Source organism: Lynx canadensis, chromosome D3, assembly GCF_007474595.2.
Source record: "Lynx canadensis isolate LIC74 chromosome D3, mLynCan4.pri.v2, whole genome shotgun sequence".
NCBI classification, from domain to species: Eukaryota; Metazoa; Chordata; class Mammalia; order Carnivora; family Felidae; genus Lynx; species Lynx canadensis.
In genome coordinates this window covers 87,034,770-87,050,771 of record NC_044314.2, presented here as the reverse complement: position 1 = coordinate 87,050,771, position 16,002 = coordinate 87,034,770, and the positions used below count along the sequence as shown (strand labels likewise).

The following is a 16,002-nucleotide window of genomic DNA, read 5'->3' as shown; positions in this document are numbered from 1 at the left end:
GGCAGCGGGGGGGGGGGGGGGGGGGGGGGGTATGAAGAACGCAGACTCACGCGGGCGGGGTCCCAGCGTATGCACCGCCCGTGCTGGCTGGCACGCTGAGGGGAGAGAGGGGTGGGGACAGGGACACTGCTCTGCCTCCCTGGGGTGCTGGCCTGCTCAGGCAGCAGCAGGTGGAGGGCCCGAGAGCCCCGCCCCCGTCAGCACCAGTGGAGAGTGGCGACTCACATTCGGGTGCCCGTCTCGGAGGACCTTGTGGAGCACGTGGCAGAACTTCCAGCTGAGGATAGAGCTGCTGGGAAGGGGCAGACCAATGGCGTAGGACCAGAAGGTGAAGGCCCCCTTCTCATGGTGAGTGCCCAGAATGATGCCTACCAGGGTCAAGGCCAAGTGCAAGAGGCAGAGACTCAAGTGTAGGGAAGGCTGGGGTGCTCAGCGAGTGCAGCTGAGTGACGCAGGGAAAAGGCTGGCCCCTCACCCACAGCCACCCAGCACCTTCTCCCGACACCCCTCTCCCACCACGTCTGCAGGAGTTCGCCGAAAGCGATGGTTTTCTGCCAAGGTCAATCCTCACAGATTTAACCGGGACCGACAGCCCAAGACTATAGATGGTGTTGCCCAGATGGGACTGAGAATGTAAAAGCAGCAGAGCAAGGCAGGAGACCCGGCTGGCCCGGGGCCACACGAGCATGCGCCTTCTCAGGCCTCTGTCTTGTCAAAGCTCACGCTTGACAAAGCTCTGGTGGCCAGGCACCTGCACTGTTCCCCGCCCCCCAATTCACTTCCCACCAAGTCCACAGTCAGAGATAACGCAGGACAGGCCCACACCCTCCTCTCACTCTCCCTGCCTCCCCCCAGAGACCAAGAGGGACAGCGGCCGGCCTGCCCGAAGCAGGGAAGGGAAGGATACGCCGGGCATGCTTCTCCTTCACGGGGGCCTCCTGGGTGTTGATGGCTTTGCTGATGCTGATGGCCTGGGAGGGAACAGAGGAGGCAGAGTTCAGAAACTCACCAGGCAGACTTCTCCAGAAGACACAGGATGGATTCTTCCCGTCAGCCAAAGGAAGGTGTAGAGACGCAGAGGAAAAGGAAGTTCTCTCAACCTAAGCGAACCAGAGCTCTGAAGACTTTTCTTTTACTTGACTCGTACAGCTCGAAATGAGTTAATACCCGATGCCAAAAAGCCCCTGGGAGCCTTCTAGGGGCTAGGATATAAGGACAGAGGCTGGCTGGTAGCTGCAGGACCCCACCTCTGGGCAGACACCTGTGTGTGCTTAGCCCACCCAAGAAGGGGAGGCCCCCGGGCCCCAGCGGGAGCGGCCACTTGCAACAACGTGGCATCCTCCGCCCTATCCCTCCTGAGCCCTCGTGAAGACACGTGTGTCACCCCCCACCCACATTACTGTGGGGCAAGGCCACACGGCCACTACACGGAAACACGGGACAAACCCAGGTCCTGTGGCCCGTCTGCCACGCGGGCCGCCTCCCTCCTGGACGGGGACAAGTCCCGACTCGGTGCCTACCCTCACTGAAGCAGATGGTGACCGTGGCCCCTACTGGGGGCGGTGGGAAGTGGGGGGATCCGCTCAGCATACCTGCTGCTGCCACTCGGTCACTGAGCAAGCAGCCATGTCACTTGTGGGCAGAGGTCCTCACCCATGTCCACCTGCTGGGGTCCTGTCTCCTCCCCCTTAGGTCAGAGCCTCCACAGCCCGAGGCCTCCTGGATGGGACTGCTCCCTCAGCAAAGGGCCCCAGCACTTAACGCCGGTCCCAGCTTTCCTCGAGGGGATGTTTTATTCCTCTACCTGCAGGCAGGTTCTACAGGCCTCTGTCCAGCTGCCCAGCACTGAGCTCGGGACATCAATGTTTGTGGCTGGAGAAGAGCCGCCTATGTCCCCTGGTGGGAGCGACAGGCAGGTGCCCGGCAAACCTACAGACGCGATCCTTCCGTCCACCACTGGTCCTTCCCCAGGGCTCACGGCAGCCTGCCCCCCAGGCCATGCAGGGTCTGCAATGGCTGAGCAAGGGTTGGGGCTGCCATGTGCCCTCACCCTGCAGCCCGGGACCCATGCCGGCAGGTCAAGGCCTTGTCAATAGGACATGTTTGTGTGGTGGCCTGACTCAGACAGGAGTGGGAAGGGGACAGGGCAGAGGGAGCCCCACAGGGCAGCTCCGACACTTGCTTTCCTCTTAGCCCAGAGGCCGCCACGCCATCCACCTCCAGCATCCTCACAGCATAACTGCCCAGCCTGGCCAGGAGGCGGTTCACCCCTGCACACGTCCACCACGAACCTACTTTGGGCCTACTTGGCAAGGCTGTGAGATTTCCTCTGTCGGTAAGAAAAGCAACCCCACAGGAGCAGAGGCAGGCCTCTCCCATCAGGCACGCAGCTGCTGAAACCGGCCCAGCCCCCGCCCCCCCGCCCCCCCCCCCAGAGCCCACTGTGACCCCACTCACGGGACGCAGGAGTGCCGACCCCACGCCAGGCCCCTCAGGGGCCACTCTCCTGGTGTCCCATCCCAGGGTCCCAACGGAAACCCAGACAGGCTCTGGCTTCTCTTATTCCCAAAGCTGCGGTGAGCCAGACCTGGAAGGCTCCCTTGGCCATCTGTGTGCCCAACCTCCGCCAGCACAGCCTCCCTGAGGCCTCAGCGCCTGGCTTTGTTCAACAAGCATCACTGAGCAGCCGCCGGGAGAGAAGTCGAGCCCAGCCCCTACTTCTCCCGGCCCCACATAACCACCACACCCCACCCAGGCAGAACTCTGTCCACCACAGCGGTGGCGACACTGATGATCACCAACTGCCGTCTCCTGGGTGATTACACTGTTCAGGGAACAGGCGACACCCCCAGCAACAGCCTTAGGAAGTGGGCATGAGCCCATCTTCCTGATGAGAAAACTGAAGTATAGAGAGGTTAGGTGTCCTCTCTGTACAGCTACTAAGGACAAAGCCAGGTCCGGCTGCCTGTTGTGTCCTTAGCGACTCTGCCGTACAGCGTCCCAGGCTCCTCCCTCCCATACGGGCACAGAGCTGGGAAGGGGCAGGCAGGGGTGGCCGTGCACAGGCCAAGGGCGTGGGGCCACACCTCCCCCAGCAGCACGCAGCTGCCAGCTCATAAGCAGGGAGTGTCCGGTCTCTGGGGGTGTGTAACTCCATCCCCCAGCTGCCCTGACACCTGAGCTGGCTCTTCTGACGGCTGCCACCTGGTCTAGCCTGATCCGGAAGATTCGGGGCAAAAGCAGAGCCGAAGCGACACATGCTGAACAGGCCCAGGAAGAGGCTGTGGATGCAGAGACGCAACCCCAAGTCAGAGCAAGCTGAAGGGGCGCCCACAGTAACTGCTCTCCCTCCTGAAGGCCAGTGCTTTCTCCTCCTGGGGTCTGCAGCTGGAGAGCAGAGGCAGAGACGCGCCCTAAAGGGACAGGCTGGCTAGGGCCCAGCAAGGGAGGGGAGTGGTGGGGCGGGCAGCCCTTTCCTCCGAGCAGGGAGGAGGCAGGGAGGAAGCCGTACGCGGCAGGAGCCAGCAGTGCGTGGCTGAGCCAAGGTGGGGCGCCAGGGTGAGGTAGTCCCGCCTCCCAGTCGTCCCCCGGGTCACTCAACACAGCCTGTACTTCACCGATGGTCCAAATGTATACTGAGCACCCGCTCACTGCTGGGCACTGGACCCCTCGAAAGACCACCCCCACCACCCCTTTTGGGTCTCTGCTCACCAGTCCCATTCCTGCTGCCACCCTAATGTGTCTCCCCCGATTAACGCTTTTCCATGTACTCAGCTACTCAGCACCCCCTGACAAGGATGTCTTCCTTATTTGTCTATTATCTGAAGGTGAACGCCATGAGGGAAGTGTTTCTGCCTCTCCGGCTACCCCCAGCCCCTAGATGGTGGCCGGCACATGGAAGATCTCCCAAAGCGGGAGCCCCGGTGAGATGTGGTCTTGGGTACACGGCAGGATCTGGCCATCAGGCTCCTCCCCTCTCCCCCACCCGCCCTCCCAGTGCTGGCGGCAGGAGCAGGGTCCCTCCCGGGGTGGGAACACGGCCCCGTTGTGTGCAGGGCAGCAGATGTGTGGGTCGGGAAGCCTCACAAGGAGGCACAGTGTTCACACAGAGGGAGTCTGTGCACACTTCACAGGGCCTCGCTTTTCCTACCAGGCACAGCAGCCAAGCCTCGTCCCAGGAGGGGATGTCAGGCTCCGGGGACCCCGTCTGCCTCCCTGGCCGGTCCTGAGTGGGCTGCAGGGGTGGGAAGAGCTTCAGGGTTCTTCTCCGTAGCGTCGGAATCTACGCGGGGCGACTGCGACACAGCTCAGCTTCTAGGGTTTACAGTCTCAAGGCGGCTCCACACAGCGGGGTATCCTCACAATAGCCTGCCAGGTGGCTGGGGGGAAATTCAGAGGGGAACCCAGCACTGCCATGTGGGTTCTCTCCAGCCTGCCGGCCTGAAAAATAGGCTTCTTCTGGCCCTGGTACAGCCACCTAGGCCAGAACTACCCCGGCAGCTCTGACAACAGCAAATTTAATCCCTCACGGCTGGCGGGATCAATTGCCATGGAGAGAAACAGCTTGGAGTGGAATGGATTGATCAGAGGCCCCGATGCCTGGGTGGAAAACCCAGAGCTGGAGAGAAGGGTCCTGGGGTGGGAGGGAGGACAGGTGGTGACTGTCTGGGGATCTGTCTGCTTATCTGACTCCCGGGGAAAAGAGGGAACAGTTCCCTTGACCTTTCAGTGGTTGGGATGGAGGGGCCAGGGAGTGGTTCTCCCACTGCAGGAAATCAGGACAAGAACAATAGTGGGGAGTTCCGGGGCAGCCGTGAGACCCCAGAAATGCTCAGGGGGACTTTGGTGGGAGCTGGACGGTCTGCAGAGACAGGTTTCTTAGACCGGGGAGCAGGAGACAGCGAACGGTTTTACGGGCATTCAGGCCACTGCTGCCCTTTCTGTGCTGGAAAAAGCCAACAAGTCCACACTCGAGGCCCTGGGCAGCCACCTCGCCTGCAACCCTCCACTTGCTCCACCCAGTGTTTGGATGGTGAACGGCTGGACCTCCCGAGGGGCAGAGGCGGGTACAAGGCGGGTACAGGCTAAGGGATGGGAAGGCTCCGGCATGCTCTGGAGACAGAAGCAAAATCGCTTTCACCGGGAAGCTGGTAAAAGGTGTATTTCATGCCACAACGACAGCAAACTAGGCTAACTTAATAATAAAATGATTTTTATCAAGTTCGGCCATGGGCCAAGCTGCGTGCTGAGCACTTTACCAGTATTACCTCATTTAATCTCCTAAGTAACCTAGGAGGAGGCAGATGAGGAAAATCGAGGCTTAAAGAAGGTAATCACTTGCCCAAGGTCACAATAATGAAACGTTGACCAAGTGCTTTTGCCCTGCCAGGCACTGTTCTAAGTGCTTTGCATATTGACTTGACCCTCACACAACCCTCCCTCCCCCATTCACACGGAGAGAGAATCTGCAGGACTAGACCCAGGCTGCCCGGCTCTGGAAACTGTCCTCTCGGCCACCACTCCACCACTGGGTCCTGGAGGAGGGAGGCTGAGCCAAGGAAGCAGTGCGTCAACAGACGTCCTTCTTTGTCCCGCCACAGGAACCCTGCACCCCCTGGCCACTACCGCTCAGGGAGGACCTGGCCCGACTCCAAGTCAGAACACACACTCTGGATCAGGGATTCGTTCAAGCATCGGGGCGGCACCGAGAAGCTCACGGGCCCCCATGGCTCCCCACTCCTGTGAGCAAGGGCATCTGACTCTGGGCTCTGACCTTCATCTCCGCTTACTCTGGCTCCCTCCCAGGGCAACTTCTGTCCTGCAGCCAGGACAAGCGAAGCCTGGGGACGCGATCCAAGGACCAGGCCGGAGAGAGCGGCCAATGGCGGCCGTCCCTGGATGAGCAACTGGCAGGGACACGCACCAGGAAACATCCCAGCAGGTGCTGGTTCGGGAAAGAGGAAACCCTCGAGGTGGCCAGGCCAGGACCGGAGCCACAGCAGGTGGTACCTGAGAGGCTCGGTACCTGGTGTGGACGGACTCCAGACGGAAGCAGGGCCTTGAGGCGTGGATGTGGTCAGTGAAGCCAGAGGACCAAACCTGGAAACCCCACTCAGTAGCTGCTCACAGCAACCCAGTCCCTGCCCCATCAGCTGTGGGGCTTCACAAAGAGCAAAGGGGACCCCAGGAAGTTTGGGGAGAGCCACACAGCCAAGGAGGGTAGTGGGGAGGAGAGTCACTGAGGACAGAGCAAGAGTGTGGGCAGCTCACAGAGCCACAGCTCCTCAGCCCGACATTCACCAACGTCAGTTACGCTATGATTGTTTTAAAATTTTTTTTTATTATTTATTTTTTGAGAGAGAGAGACAGCATGAGCAGAGGAGGGGCAGAGAGGGAGGGAGATGCAGAACCCGAAGCAGGCTCCAGGCTCCGAGCTGTCAGCACAGAGCCGGATGCAGGGCTGGAACTCACAAACAGTGAGATCGTGACCTGAGCCGAAGTCGGACACTCAACCGACTGAGCCACCCAGGCGCCCCCAGTTACCCTGTTCTGCAAACCCCCAGCCCTCGCTCAGCAAGGGGCTAAGTGGCTGCAGAGGACGCAGCCCTGGCTGTCCTCTGTGAGGTCAGACATCCTAAAGACCCCTTCGCCAGGAGACCCCGCGCCTGGGGACAAAGACAGGTCTTCTCACCGGCCCCACCGGTGATGCTGCTGCACCCCGGCCCGCACACACACTCACATCATCCCATCTCACTGGGGAGCCTTCGCTTCGGAAACTTTCCCTTTCCAGACGGAGGCTTCCCCATCTGGGAAGCGGGAATGAAAACCCCTGGGTCTTCTAGGATGCAAACATGCACAAAGCCTGTCCGAACACCTTGCTTTGTCGCAGCCACACACTTCCCCCTTTTCTTCCTCACAGGGCCAACCAGGTCCCAGCCTCCAGGCGCATCTCCCCTCACCCAGCTCTCCACTAAAATGCTTCTTCCCGGAGGATCTTCCCCAACCATCCTCTCCGGAGAGCAGCCTCCCATTTACTTCCCCGAGGACATTTATTACCCGAAACCGTCTTGTTTACCACTTAGTCTCAGCTTTTACCTCTGACCCCCAAACAGATGTCCACGGCACAAGGGACTCTGTGAGTCCCGCTCCCTGCTGTATCTCCAGTCCCCAAACCCGTGCCTGGCGGTCAATAAATCTTTATTGGATGAGTCAGAGTGAACACTTGAATGAACAAAAGCTCTTTCACATGTACTTTCTGGTTAAATTCAAGGCAGCGAGTGAGTGTCTTTCTCCAGCTAATAATTTAACCTCTAGTTAAGTAGTAAAAGCAACTATAAAACAATTTCTATTCTTAAAATGGGTCCTGAAATGAATCAGACTCAAGCCTCCTTGTGCCGTTATCACGACACTTCACAGAGGCACTCAGTGGGGCACAAAAACGTCCTTCAAAGAGCCAAGGCACGGGGACAGGCAGAGAGGTGGGTTGCTCTCCGAAGAGTTGTTTGAAGGACAGCAAGACCTCGAGACCTCATTCAAAAGTTTGCCTTCTCAAAGGCCATCTCAAAGGCCACTGCCGCACACAAACACAGGATTTCTGCAGCTGGGGCGGCGCTGGGATGTGGTCACATGCAGAGCAGGGAGGCGCCCGGCAGCTTGCTAATTCTGGCAGATGGGAAGTCAGTGACGCAACACTGTCCTACCCCGATTCCTTCAACCGCTCAACTGGCATCTCTCGTCATTCACATGCCCCAGTCCCCGCTCAGTCCTGGCCCTGCGATCACCCAGTTTATGAAACTGCAGGGCCCTGTTGACACCTACCCCTCCTGACGGCCGGCGGGAGCTTCCCTGTCACTGGGACGCAGCTAACAAGTGGCAGCTGGACCAACGCCACTTCTCCCCAGGGCCCTGCAGGTGACAGGCAAAGAGGAGGATGACGTAGCCTCGAGTCCCGCCTCCGTAGGCTGCTTCTGAATGGACAGGGAGCCAGCCTGGGCGGCTTCCTTCCTCGGGCCCTGGTGATATCACTCCACAGACTTGTCTGTCCCACAAGCCAGGGGGCTGAGTCACCACCCCCTGGCAGGTGAACCCACTACAGTTTGAGGAGTGTGTTTATTTCAACCAGAGGAAACACAATCCTGCTGGACTCAACTTTTCTCCACGGGCTCAGTCCTTCCCTGTGGTGGGTGCCTTGGGTGGCTTAGGTCTCACCAAGTGACAGCATCAAAGAAGGGAGACCTGCTGGCCCCGTGGCCTCGGTTCAGCCACACACAGCAAGCGTGTCTCCTCAGCGCTAGGACGGAGGAGGAGCCAACAGGTCCTGCCTGAGGATCTCGGGGTTCAGCAGGTAGTACTCAGGGGCTCAGAGGGGAAAGCAATGCGATCCCTGCTCCCGTGGACTGGAACACACGCCCACCCTCACAGCAGCCACGGACAGGGAGACAGGGAGACGGCGTTTAGGTCAGGAGAACCGGGGGAGCATAGCAAGGCTTGTGCAGGGGGGTTAAGCGGCTGACGGCTTCACCAACGAGGGCATATTTGAGTCCGCCCTGAGATCAAGGGAGGAGGAAGGCCAGCAGCGCAGCCCGGCTGGCAAAGGCATCTCCACTCTTTGCGCCAAGCGTCTCAGGTTAACAGACTGGGTTTCCCTGACCCTCGGCCAAACCGGCTCCGACTCCCGAGTTTCCACCGTAGCCGTGGGACTGAGCAAACCAGTGCCCAGTTGGGTTTCATTCACAAACGGGTCCGGCCTGGGGCAGGCTGGGATGCTGGCCTGGGGGCAAGGTGCTGGCTCCCCCCAACCTCGGGGCCTCCTCCAGGAGAAGGGGAAGTGCTTCTGGAGGGTGGGCACTTGCAGGCTCATTCTCCCAGGAAGAGGCTGTTCCCCACCTTCCCGTGTCCGCCCACCCCTGCAGCAGATCGGCCTCTCTTCCCAACAGCCCTCGCTCCCCCTTTACAGACGGCTACACTAGGGGCCCAGGGACAGAACCCTACAGGGACACTGGGTTTTATTTCTGCTTTTCTCTACAGCAAAACCGCTACCACACGGCATTTCCTCTGCACCAGGCAGTCCTGCACTGTGAAGTCCCAAGTGCCCCCCAGCCGCTCTGGGACGTGTGCAGGATTCTATCTCCATTCTGCAGGGAAGTCCTGCTCTGAACCGCTCTGCCAAAGCACACCTGTCCTCCTCGCACTTCTCCCACCTCCTGCACGGAGACAAAAGCTCCAAGAGAGGACACGGGTGGTCTTTGCCTCCCTGTGGCACACCCCAGGGCACCAGGCATAAGCCACACAGTCAATGGTCCTCACCAACGTGCCACGGGGACAAATGGCCATCAACAAGAGGAAGGGGAAAGGGAAGGACCAGCAGCCCCATCCCCACCTCAACTTGGACCAACAGGTCACATGACACCCCGAGAGCACAGGGAGATTCTGGAGGATTCTGGCAGCCCAGGGAGTCAGGAAGTCAGCTGCCTACCTGAGCATCACCAAGGGGAGGGCATGTTGGTGTGAGACAGCTGTGCACGTGGCAGGAAGGGCATAGCTCACCACCCATGACCCACCCCAGCTGACTCGGGACTCTGGCGAGGGGGCAGCACCCTAGGTGGGCTGTGTGCCTGTCTCTTTCCCTCCTTTTCAGAATGCCTTGGCTCACCTCCGTTCTTCAGCCATTCAATCTGTCTGCACCAGATGCCAGGCCCTGTGCCCACATGTGGGCACCTCAAGCCCCCCACGACGGTGGGGGGACCGAAATGGGAGAGTCCTGGCTGTCCCCCACATGGTTTAGACTCCTTCCCAAATTCAGAGGCCAGGGGACATTTTTTTGGTAAACATTTAAATGAGGCCCAAAAAGGGGTTAGTGACTTAGAGAGTGTTAGAATACCACAGTGTTTAGGGGCGCCTGGGTGGCTCAGTCGGTTAAGTGTCTGCCTCTTGGTTTTGGCTCAGGTCATGGTCTCCTGGCTCATGAGTTCAAGCCCCGCTACAGGCTCTGCGCTGACAGTATGGAGCCTGCTTGGGATTCTCTCTCTCTGCCCCTCCCTCTCTCTCTCTAAAAATAAATAAATAAACTTTAAAAAAAAAAAAAAAAAGAGGGGCACCTGGGTGGCTTGGTCGGTTAAGTGCCCAACTTAGGCTCAGGTCATGATCTCCTAGCTTGTGGGTTCAAGCCCCACATCAGGCTCTGCGCTGATAGCTCAGAGCCTGGAGCCTGCTTCGGATTCTGTCTCCCACACTCTCTGCCCTTCCCCCACTTGCACTCTTTCTCTCAAAAATAAACAAACATTAAAAAAAAATGTTAAATACCACAGCGTTCATAAGGAATAAAAAAAGACACGAAAGTGTATGTGCTTAAGTGCCTGCCAGTCAGAGGAAACTCCACAGAGGGGGTGATGGGCACACGTAGGACAGGAAGTCAGGGCAGAGAGACCAACTTGTGCAGTATGGGAGTCGGAAACAATATTGCATATTTGGGAACGGCCCTCAAACTCCAACTCAAGTGGAGATTCTAAAGAAGGAGATTCTGGGAGCCTGGGTGGCTCAGTGGGTTAAGCATCCGACTTCGGCTCAGGTCATGATCTCATGGTTCGTGGGTTCCAGCCCCACATCGGGCTCTGTGCTGACAGCTCAGAACCTGGAGCCTGCTTCAGATTCTGTGTCTGTCTGTTGGTCTCTCTCTGACCCTCCCCCACTCACGCTCTGTCTCACTCTTAAAAATGGATAAACATTAAAAAAAATTTTTTTTTAATTAAAAAAAAAGGAGACTCTAAAGAATTCCTGGTTAGGGGACTTTAAAAAAAGAAAAAGAAAAAGGCCAATGCCTGGGGCTTAGCCAGCACTTTCATACTGACATTTTAAAGACACCCCCAAGTGACTCTAACACTGGGCAGCCCTAACAGGTAGTCTCTGGCCATGTGTGGTTAACTGAGCACCTGAAGTTGTGAGCCCAAACTGATGTGCTGTGTCCAACACACAACAGATTTTGAAGACTTAGAAGGAAGATTTAGAAGAGGGGTGGGCGCCTGGGTGGCTCAGTCACAGTTGAGCATCTGACTCATGATTTCGGCTCAGATCACGATCTCACAGTTCATGAGTTCAAGCCCCACATTGGGCTCTGGGCTGGGTGCTCCTAGACTTGCTTGGGATTCTCTCTCTCTGCTCCTCCCCTGTCGTGCATGCCTCTCTCTCTCTCTCTCTCTCTCTCTCTCTCTCTCTCTCTCTCTCTCTCTCTCTCTCTTGCTCTGTCTCAAATATAAATAAATTTTAAATAAAAAAAAAAAAAAAAGAAGGAAGGGCGCCTGGGTGGCTCAGTCGGTTAAGCATCCAACTTTGGCTCAGGTCATGATCTCGCAGTTCGTGAGTTCCAGCCCCACGTCGGGCTCTGTACTGACAGCTGAGAGCCTGGAACCTGCTTCAGACTCTGTGTCTCCCTCTCTCTCTGCCCCTCCCCTGCTTGTGCTGTCTCTCGAAGTCTCAAAAATAGTAAAACATTAAAAAAAAAAAAAAAAAGAGGAAAAAAAAAGTAAAATATCCCATTCATAAGTCTTACAGTGATTACACTGTGAAATGGTTCCATTTTGGATATATCAGGTTAAATAAAATATACGATTAAGATGAATTTCACCTGTTTCTGTTTACTTTCCAACGTGGCTAAAGGAAATCTAACATGACATGTGAGATTCGTGTTCTGTTGCTACTGGGCGCCACTGCTCTAACATGATCCAGGGCCGACGAGTCCTGAAGGTCAAAAACGTTACTCTTCACAAGATTTCGATTCCCCTGGGGGCTGCTGAGGGGATGGGTCACTGACCTGGAAGGCCCTAAGAACTGTTTTCTGCCTGCTTTCCCCCCACTCCTGTCCCCCCCCCCACACTGCCCTCACAACTAGAAAACCCCCAGCACCGGGACAGTCTTAGCCCCCCACTTAACACTCCCCCACCAGGCTTGGCTCACTGAGCAGGGCGGCCCCTCGCTGTCCTGACCTCAACGATCTTGCAGAGGCTTTAGCCACAGAGCAACACAGGGACTCACAGACAAGGAATAAGCAAATCTAAAGTTTAGCATTTCCTATCTGCTGAGTCCTCATCCATGATACGCCTCAAAGACAGGTTCCTCTCTAGTGGAAGTTCTGAACTGGTTCTCAAATGTTAAAGCTTTTTTTTTTGGGGGGGGGGGGAAGGGAGGAAGACAGCTGGCTATTTGCAGAGCACTGCACCATGCGTTTTGCATTCTGGGTGTATTAGCAGCCTGTTAACCGCTGTAACAAATCTCCACAAACTCAGTGCCTTCAAACAACACAAATGTTTATCACCTTACAGTTCCGAAGGCCAGAAGCCCAAAACAGGTCTTCTGGAGCTAAGATCAAGGTGCCAGCAGTGCTGTATTTCTTTCTGGAGGCTCTGTATGCGACTCCACTCCTCGCCTTCTCCAGCTTCTCCAGGACACCCACCGTCCTCGGCTAGGGGCCCCCCTTCTTCCATCTCAAAGCCAGCCAGTACTCCTCTCTGCAGACCCTCCCTGTCACCTCCTCTCCTGCCTCCCTCTCCCACATTTAAAGGCTCTGGGCCCACCTGGCTAAACCCAGGCTAGTGAGCCTATTTTAAGGTCAGCTGATGAGCATTTCCTCACCAAGTACTGTAACAGATTCACGGCTTCCAGGAATTAGGATGTGGCCACCTTCGAGGGGCGGCCTACCACAGTGTTTCTCTATACCTTAACACAGCCATAGGAGACAGGTGGAATTATCTCCATACAGATGAGGAGACAGATTCAAGAGTTAAGCAGCTTGCCCAGGGATACCGTCTGTCAGTGCTTTCCATGACACGCCACCTTTGTAACGCCACAGGCTATTTTCAGGTTCGGAGTGCAGGCATACAGTACTCTGTATTGAGAATGTTACAACAACGAAAAGCCATTACTACAGCGTCGTCTCCATTTTGAAAAGGGGTTTTATCACCAAGAGGGCTAAAGTCGTGGGGAAGAATCGACCAGCTTTCTGGATGCTCCCCTGGGATCATTCATACACACACACACACACACACACACACACACACACACACACACACACACACACCAGGCAACGATCACAAGCACCAGCCACACAAAGGAAGCACGACTCCTGACTGGGGCAGGGAAGGGACCCTGTTTTGCAAAACAGGGTGTGGCCTGTCAGGAAAACTAATATGGAAGCATTTTTCCTACTCCTGATCCAGGAGTCCAAGAACAAAGGTGAGGCTGGCAGATGGTAACGACAAATTCCAAGCAAGCTAAAGTGCTCCCCCGGAACACAGGGCCCTGTGGTCAACAGGAAGACAGAGGCAGTGTATTCCAAAGGGAAGGTGAGTCCGTGAACTGCATGTGCTATTTTCTGTCCACAAGGAGACATGTAAGCAGCAACCTCAGCTTTCTGGGTCCTTTCCGCCAATGGGGCCGGCTGGCAGCTCACGAGATATTTCTGGGACCGAGCTAATTAAATATTAACCATGCAAAAAACCTTTATCCTACCTCCCTCAATAAGTCACTCTGAAGACCAGCAAACCTAGACGCTGAACCCAAACTCGATCTTTCCAGGAAAAAAAAGATCAGGAAAGGGTAAATCCTATGAGATTCAGCCATTACAAACTTATTTATTATTAAGTAACCCTCTCAGCTCCTAAGAAAAACCCAACTAGCGAAAACAAAACAAAACACTTTCTTGTTTATCGAACCAACCACTAAAATGTATGGACCGGTATCAGAGATTCTTTCTCTTTGACATTAAAGAAGGTTGCCCTTGGGACGCCTGGGTGGCTCAGTCGGTTAAGCGGCTGACTTTGGCTCAGGTCATGATCTCAGAGTTTGTGGATTCGAGCCCCGCATTGGGCTCTGTGCTGACAGCTCGGAGCCCGGAACCTGCTTCGGATTCTGTGCCTCCCTCTCTCTCTCTGTGCCTCCCCCATTCATGCTCTCTCTCTCTCAAAAATAAATAAACATTAAAAAAAAATTTTTTTTTAAGTTGCCCTTGATTTATAACTTAAAGGGTAAGATTAGTGAAACTGGCCCTTTAAATTCCATCTCCTCTGTGAAGCAGTCAGACCTCCTTATACCTCCTCAAAAGCATGGGGAGAAAAATCTAAAAATCAGTGCGTAAATAAAGCTTCTGACAAACCCCAGATTCTATCTGCCAATTAAATTTTCCTCTCCGTCCTTGCACATGCTCCTGACACAATTAATTACGTATTAATGACTTTAAATTAAATGCCACATCTGTTTTTATGATGGACTGCCCCCGATGAAAAGAGGCCAGATGATGATGATGATCACAAGGATAAATTAATAATTTGGGGGCAGGTGGGTTCCAGCTAATGGAACGGCTTTCATAAAGCCTTGGTGTCCCCAAATTTTACTATCGTTTTCATTGTTAATCATAAGCACAAAGGTTGGACGGTCCCCCTGAGTTTTCCTTATTTCAAAATGAAAGCTGTTGTAGACTGCATGTAGATAAACTTGATTTGAAAGCAACTGCGGAAGTCACTGCTATGGGCAGGGACAGGTGGGAAGGAACTTGCTACAGCAGCCACAAATGTCACCACACCGCTTCAGACAGGGTCAGGAGGGGTCCCTTCGTCTTCCTTTATTTCTAAAGTAAAATTTCTCTGCTATTTCAGTCTTGGTTGACTTATTCTGGCAAATAAGTGTGCTCTCCCCTCCCCCAGGCAGAACACCACCTCAGTATTTGTAAAATAAAAAGGAACAGAAAGCCAGAAGCACAGCAGCGACTGCGTTTTGTGTTCTCTGCGGGAACACATGTACAAACACACACCCGCGCCATTGCTGAATTTTGAAAATAACCTTCCCAGGATAGGCGCGTGGGAAGTGCAGGAAGGGAGCCCTAGGAAGTTTCTGTCTGTCAGGCGCCGGTATTTAATAAGGGGGTGTGAACCTATTTATATGTGGGCCAGCGCTCAGGCAAACAAGTCTGGCTACATACGTGAAACTTTTCGCCCGACATATAATAAGATATTGTGCGGCCCTGGAAAACAGCTCGGGCGAGGAGGAAACTGGGAGTTTCCTTCAAGGAAATGCTCTGCCTCCCCGAGCTGGGGGCTTTTTCCCGCGGCCTGGAAGAGGGTGGCAGGAGCCCGCTGGGGAGGGGCGGCACGACCAGGGCGCAAAATCCAGGCAGGCCCCGCCGGGAGGCGCACCAAGGCCCGGGCACACCTGACCCCACCTGGCTCACCGCCGCATCCTCCCCCGCCCCGCACCTGGGTCGCCCAACACCTTGCTCCCCGGGTCCGCCGGCCCCCCTCCGCCCGGGTCGCCCGCCACCTCGCTTCCCGGGCCTCCCGGCGCTCCCGCCACCCCCCACCCCCGAACCACCTCAGTCCCCAGGCGGCCTCTTGCGCCCCGGTCCCCTCGGCCCCGGCGCCGGCGCGCGCTTCCGGTTCACCTGCGCGCAGGGCGGCTCGGGGGGGGGGGGGGGCGGGGCGGAGGCTGGGGCGCAAGGTGGCGGGGCAGCCCGAGCCCGGCCAGGCCCTGAGGGGCGCTCGCGAGGGGACGGGGAAAAGGGCACCCACCCCACCCCCGCCCGCGGCCCCGACGCTCGCCTGGGTCTTGTCGAACTGCTCGCGCTCGGCCTCCAGGCTGTGGCCCGGCCTGCGGCTCAGCACCCGCGCCGGCACGCTCTTGATGCTGTTCATCCTGCCGCCGTCGCCGCCCGCGCTCCCGGCCCGGCTCCCGCTCCGCGCGACTGAGCGCGTCACCGCCGCCCGCCCCAGCCTAGGCACCGCGAGGCCGCCGCACGGCGCCCGGCCGCCCCGCCCCTGCGCCCCGCCCCCGGCCCCGCCCCGGCCCCGCCCCCTCGCCAGGCGGAGCCCAGGCCAAGGCCCCCCCCCCCGCCCCGGCCCCTCCACACCTCAGCCTACCCCCCTGGGTCGAAGCCCTTCCCCGCAACCTCCGCTCCGCACTTAGTAAGTCCCGTCTACACCGGAGCAGGATCTGGCTCACTGGAGAAAACTTGGCCTCAAC

At 56.7% G+C, this 16,002-nt stretch overlaps 1 protein-coding gene across 2 annotated transcripts in view; it reads right to left on the bottom strand.

The window, feature by feature from the left end:
- The window catches only part of HIP1R (huntingtin interacting protein 1 related), a 28,065-nt gene extending 12,328 nt beyond the window's left edge, over positions 1-15,737 (bottom strand). The window contains exons 1-3 of one of the 2 annotated variants that reach the window (XM_030292491.1): positions 15,582-15,737; positions 908-971; positions 226-368 (exon numbers count right to left, since the gene is read on the bottom strand). In XM_030292491.1, the coding sequence (XP_030148351.1) occupies positions 226-368; positions 908-971; positions 15,582-15,674 (300 nt within the window). In that variant the 5' untranslated portion in view covers positions 15,675-15,737. The remainder of the gene's footprint in view (positions 1-225; positions 369-907; positions 972-15,581) is intronic. The other variant, XM_030292490.1, reaches the window with a different exon arrangement.
- Between the last annotated feature and the right edge of the window lie 265 nt (positions 15,738-16,002).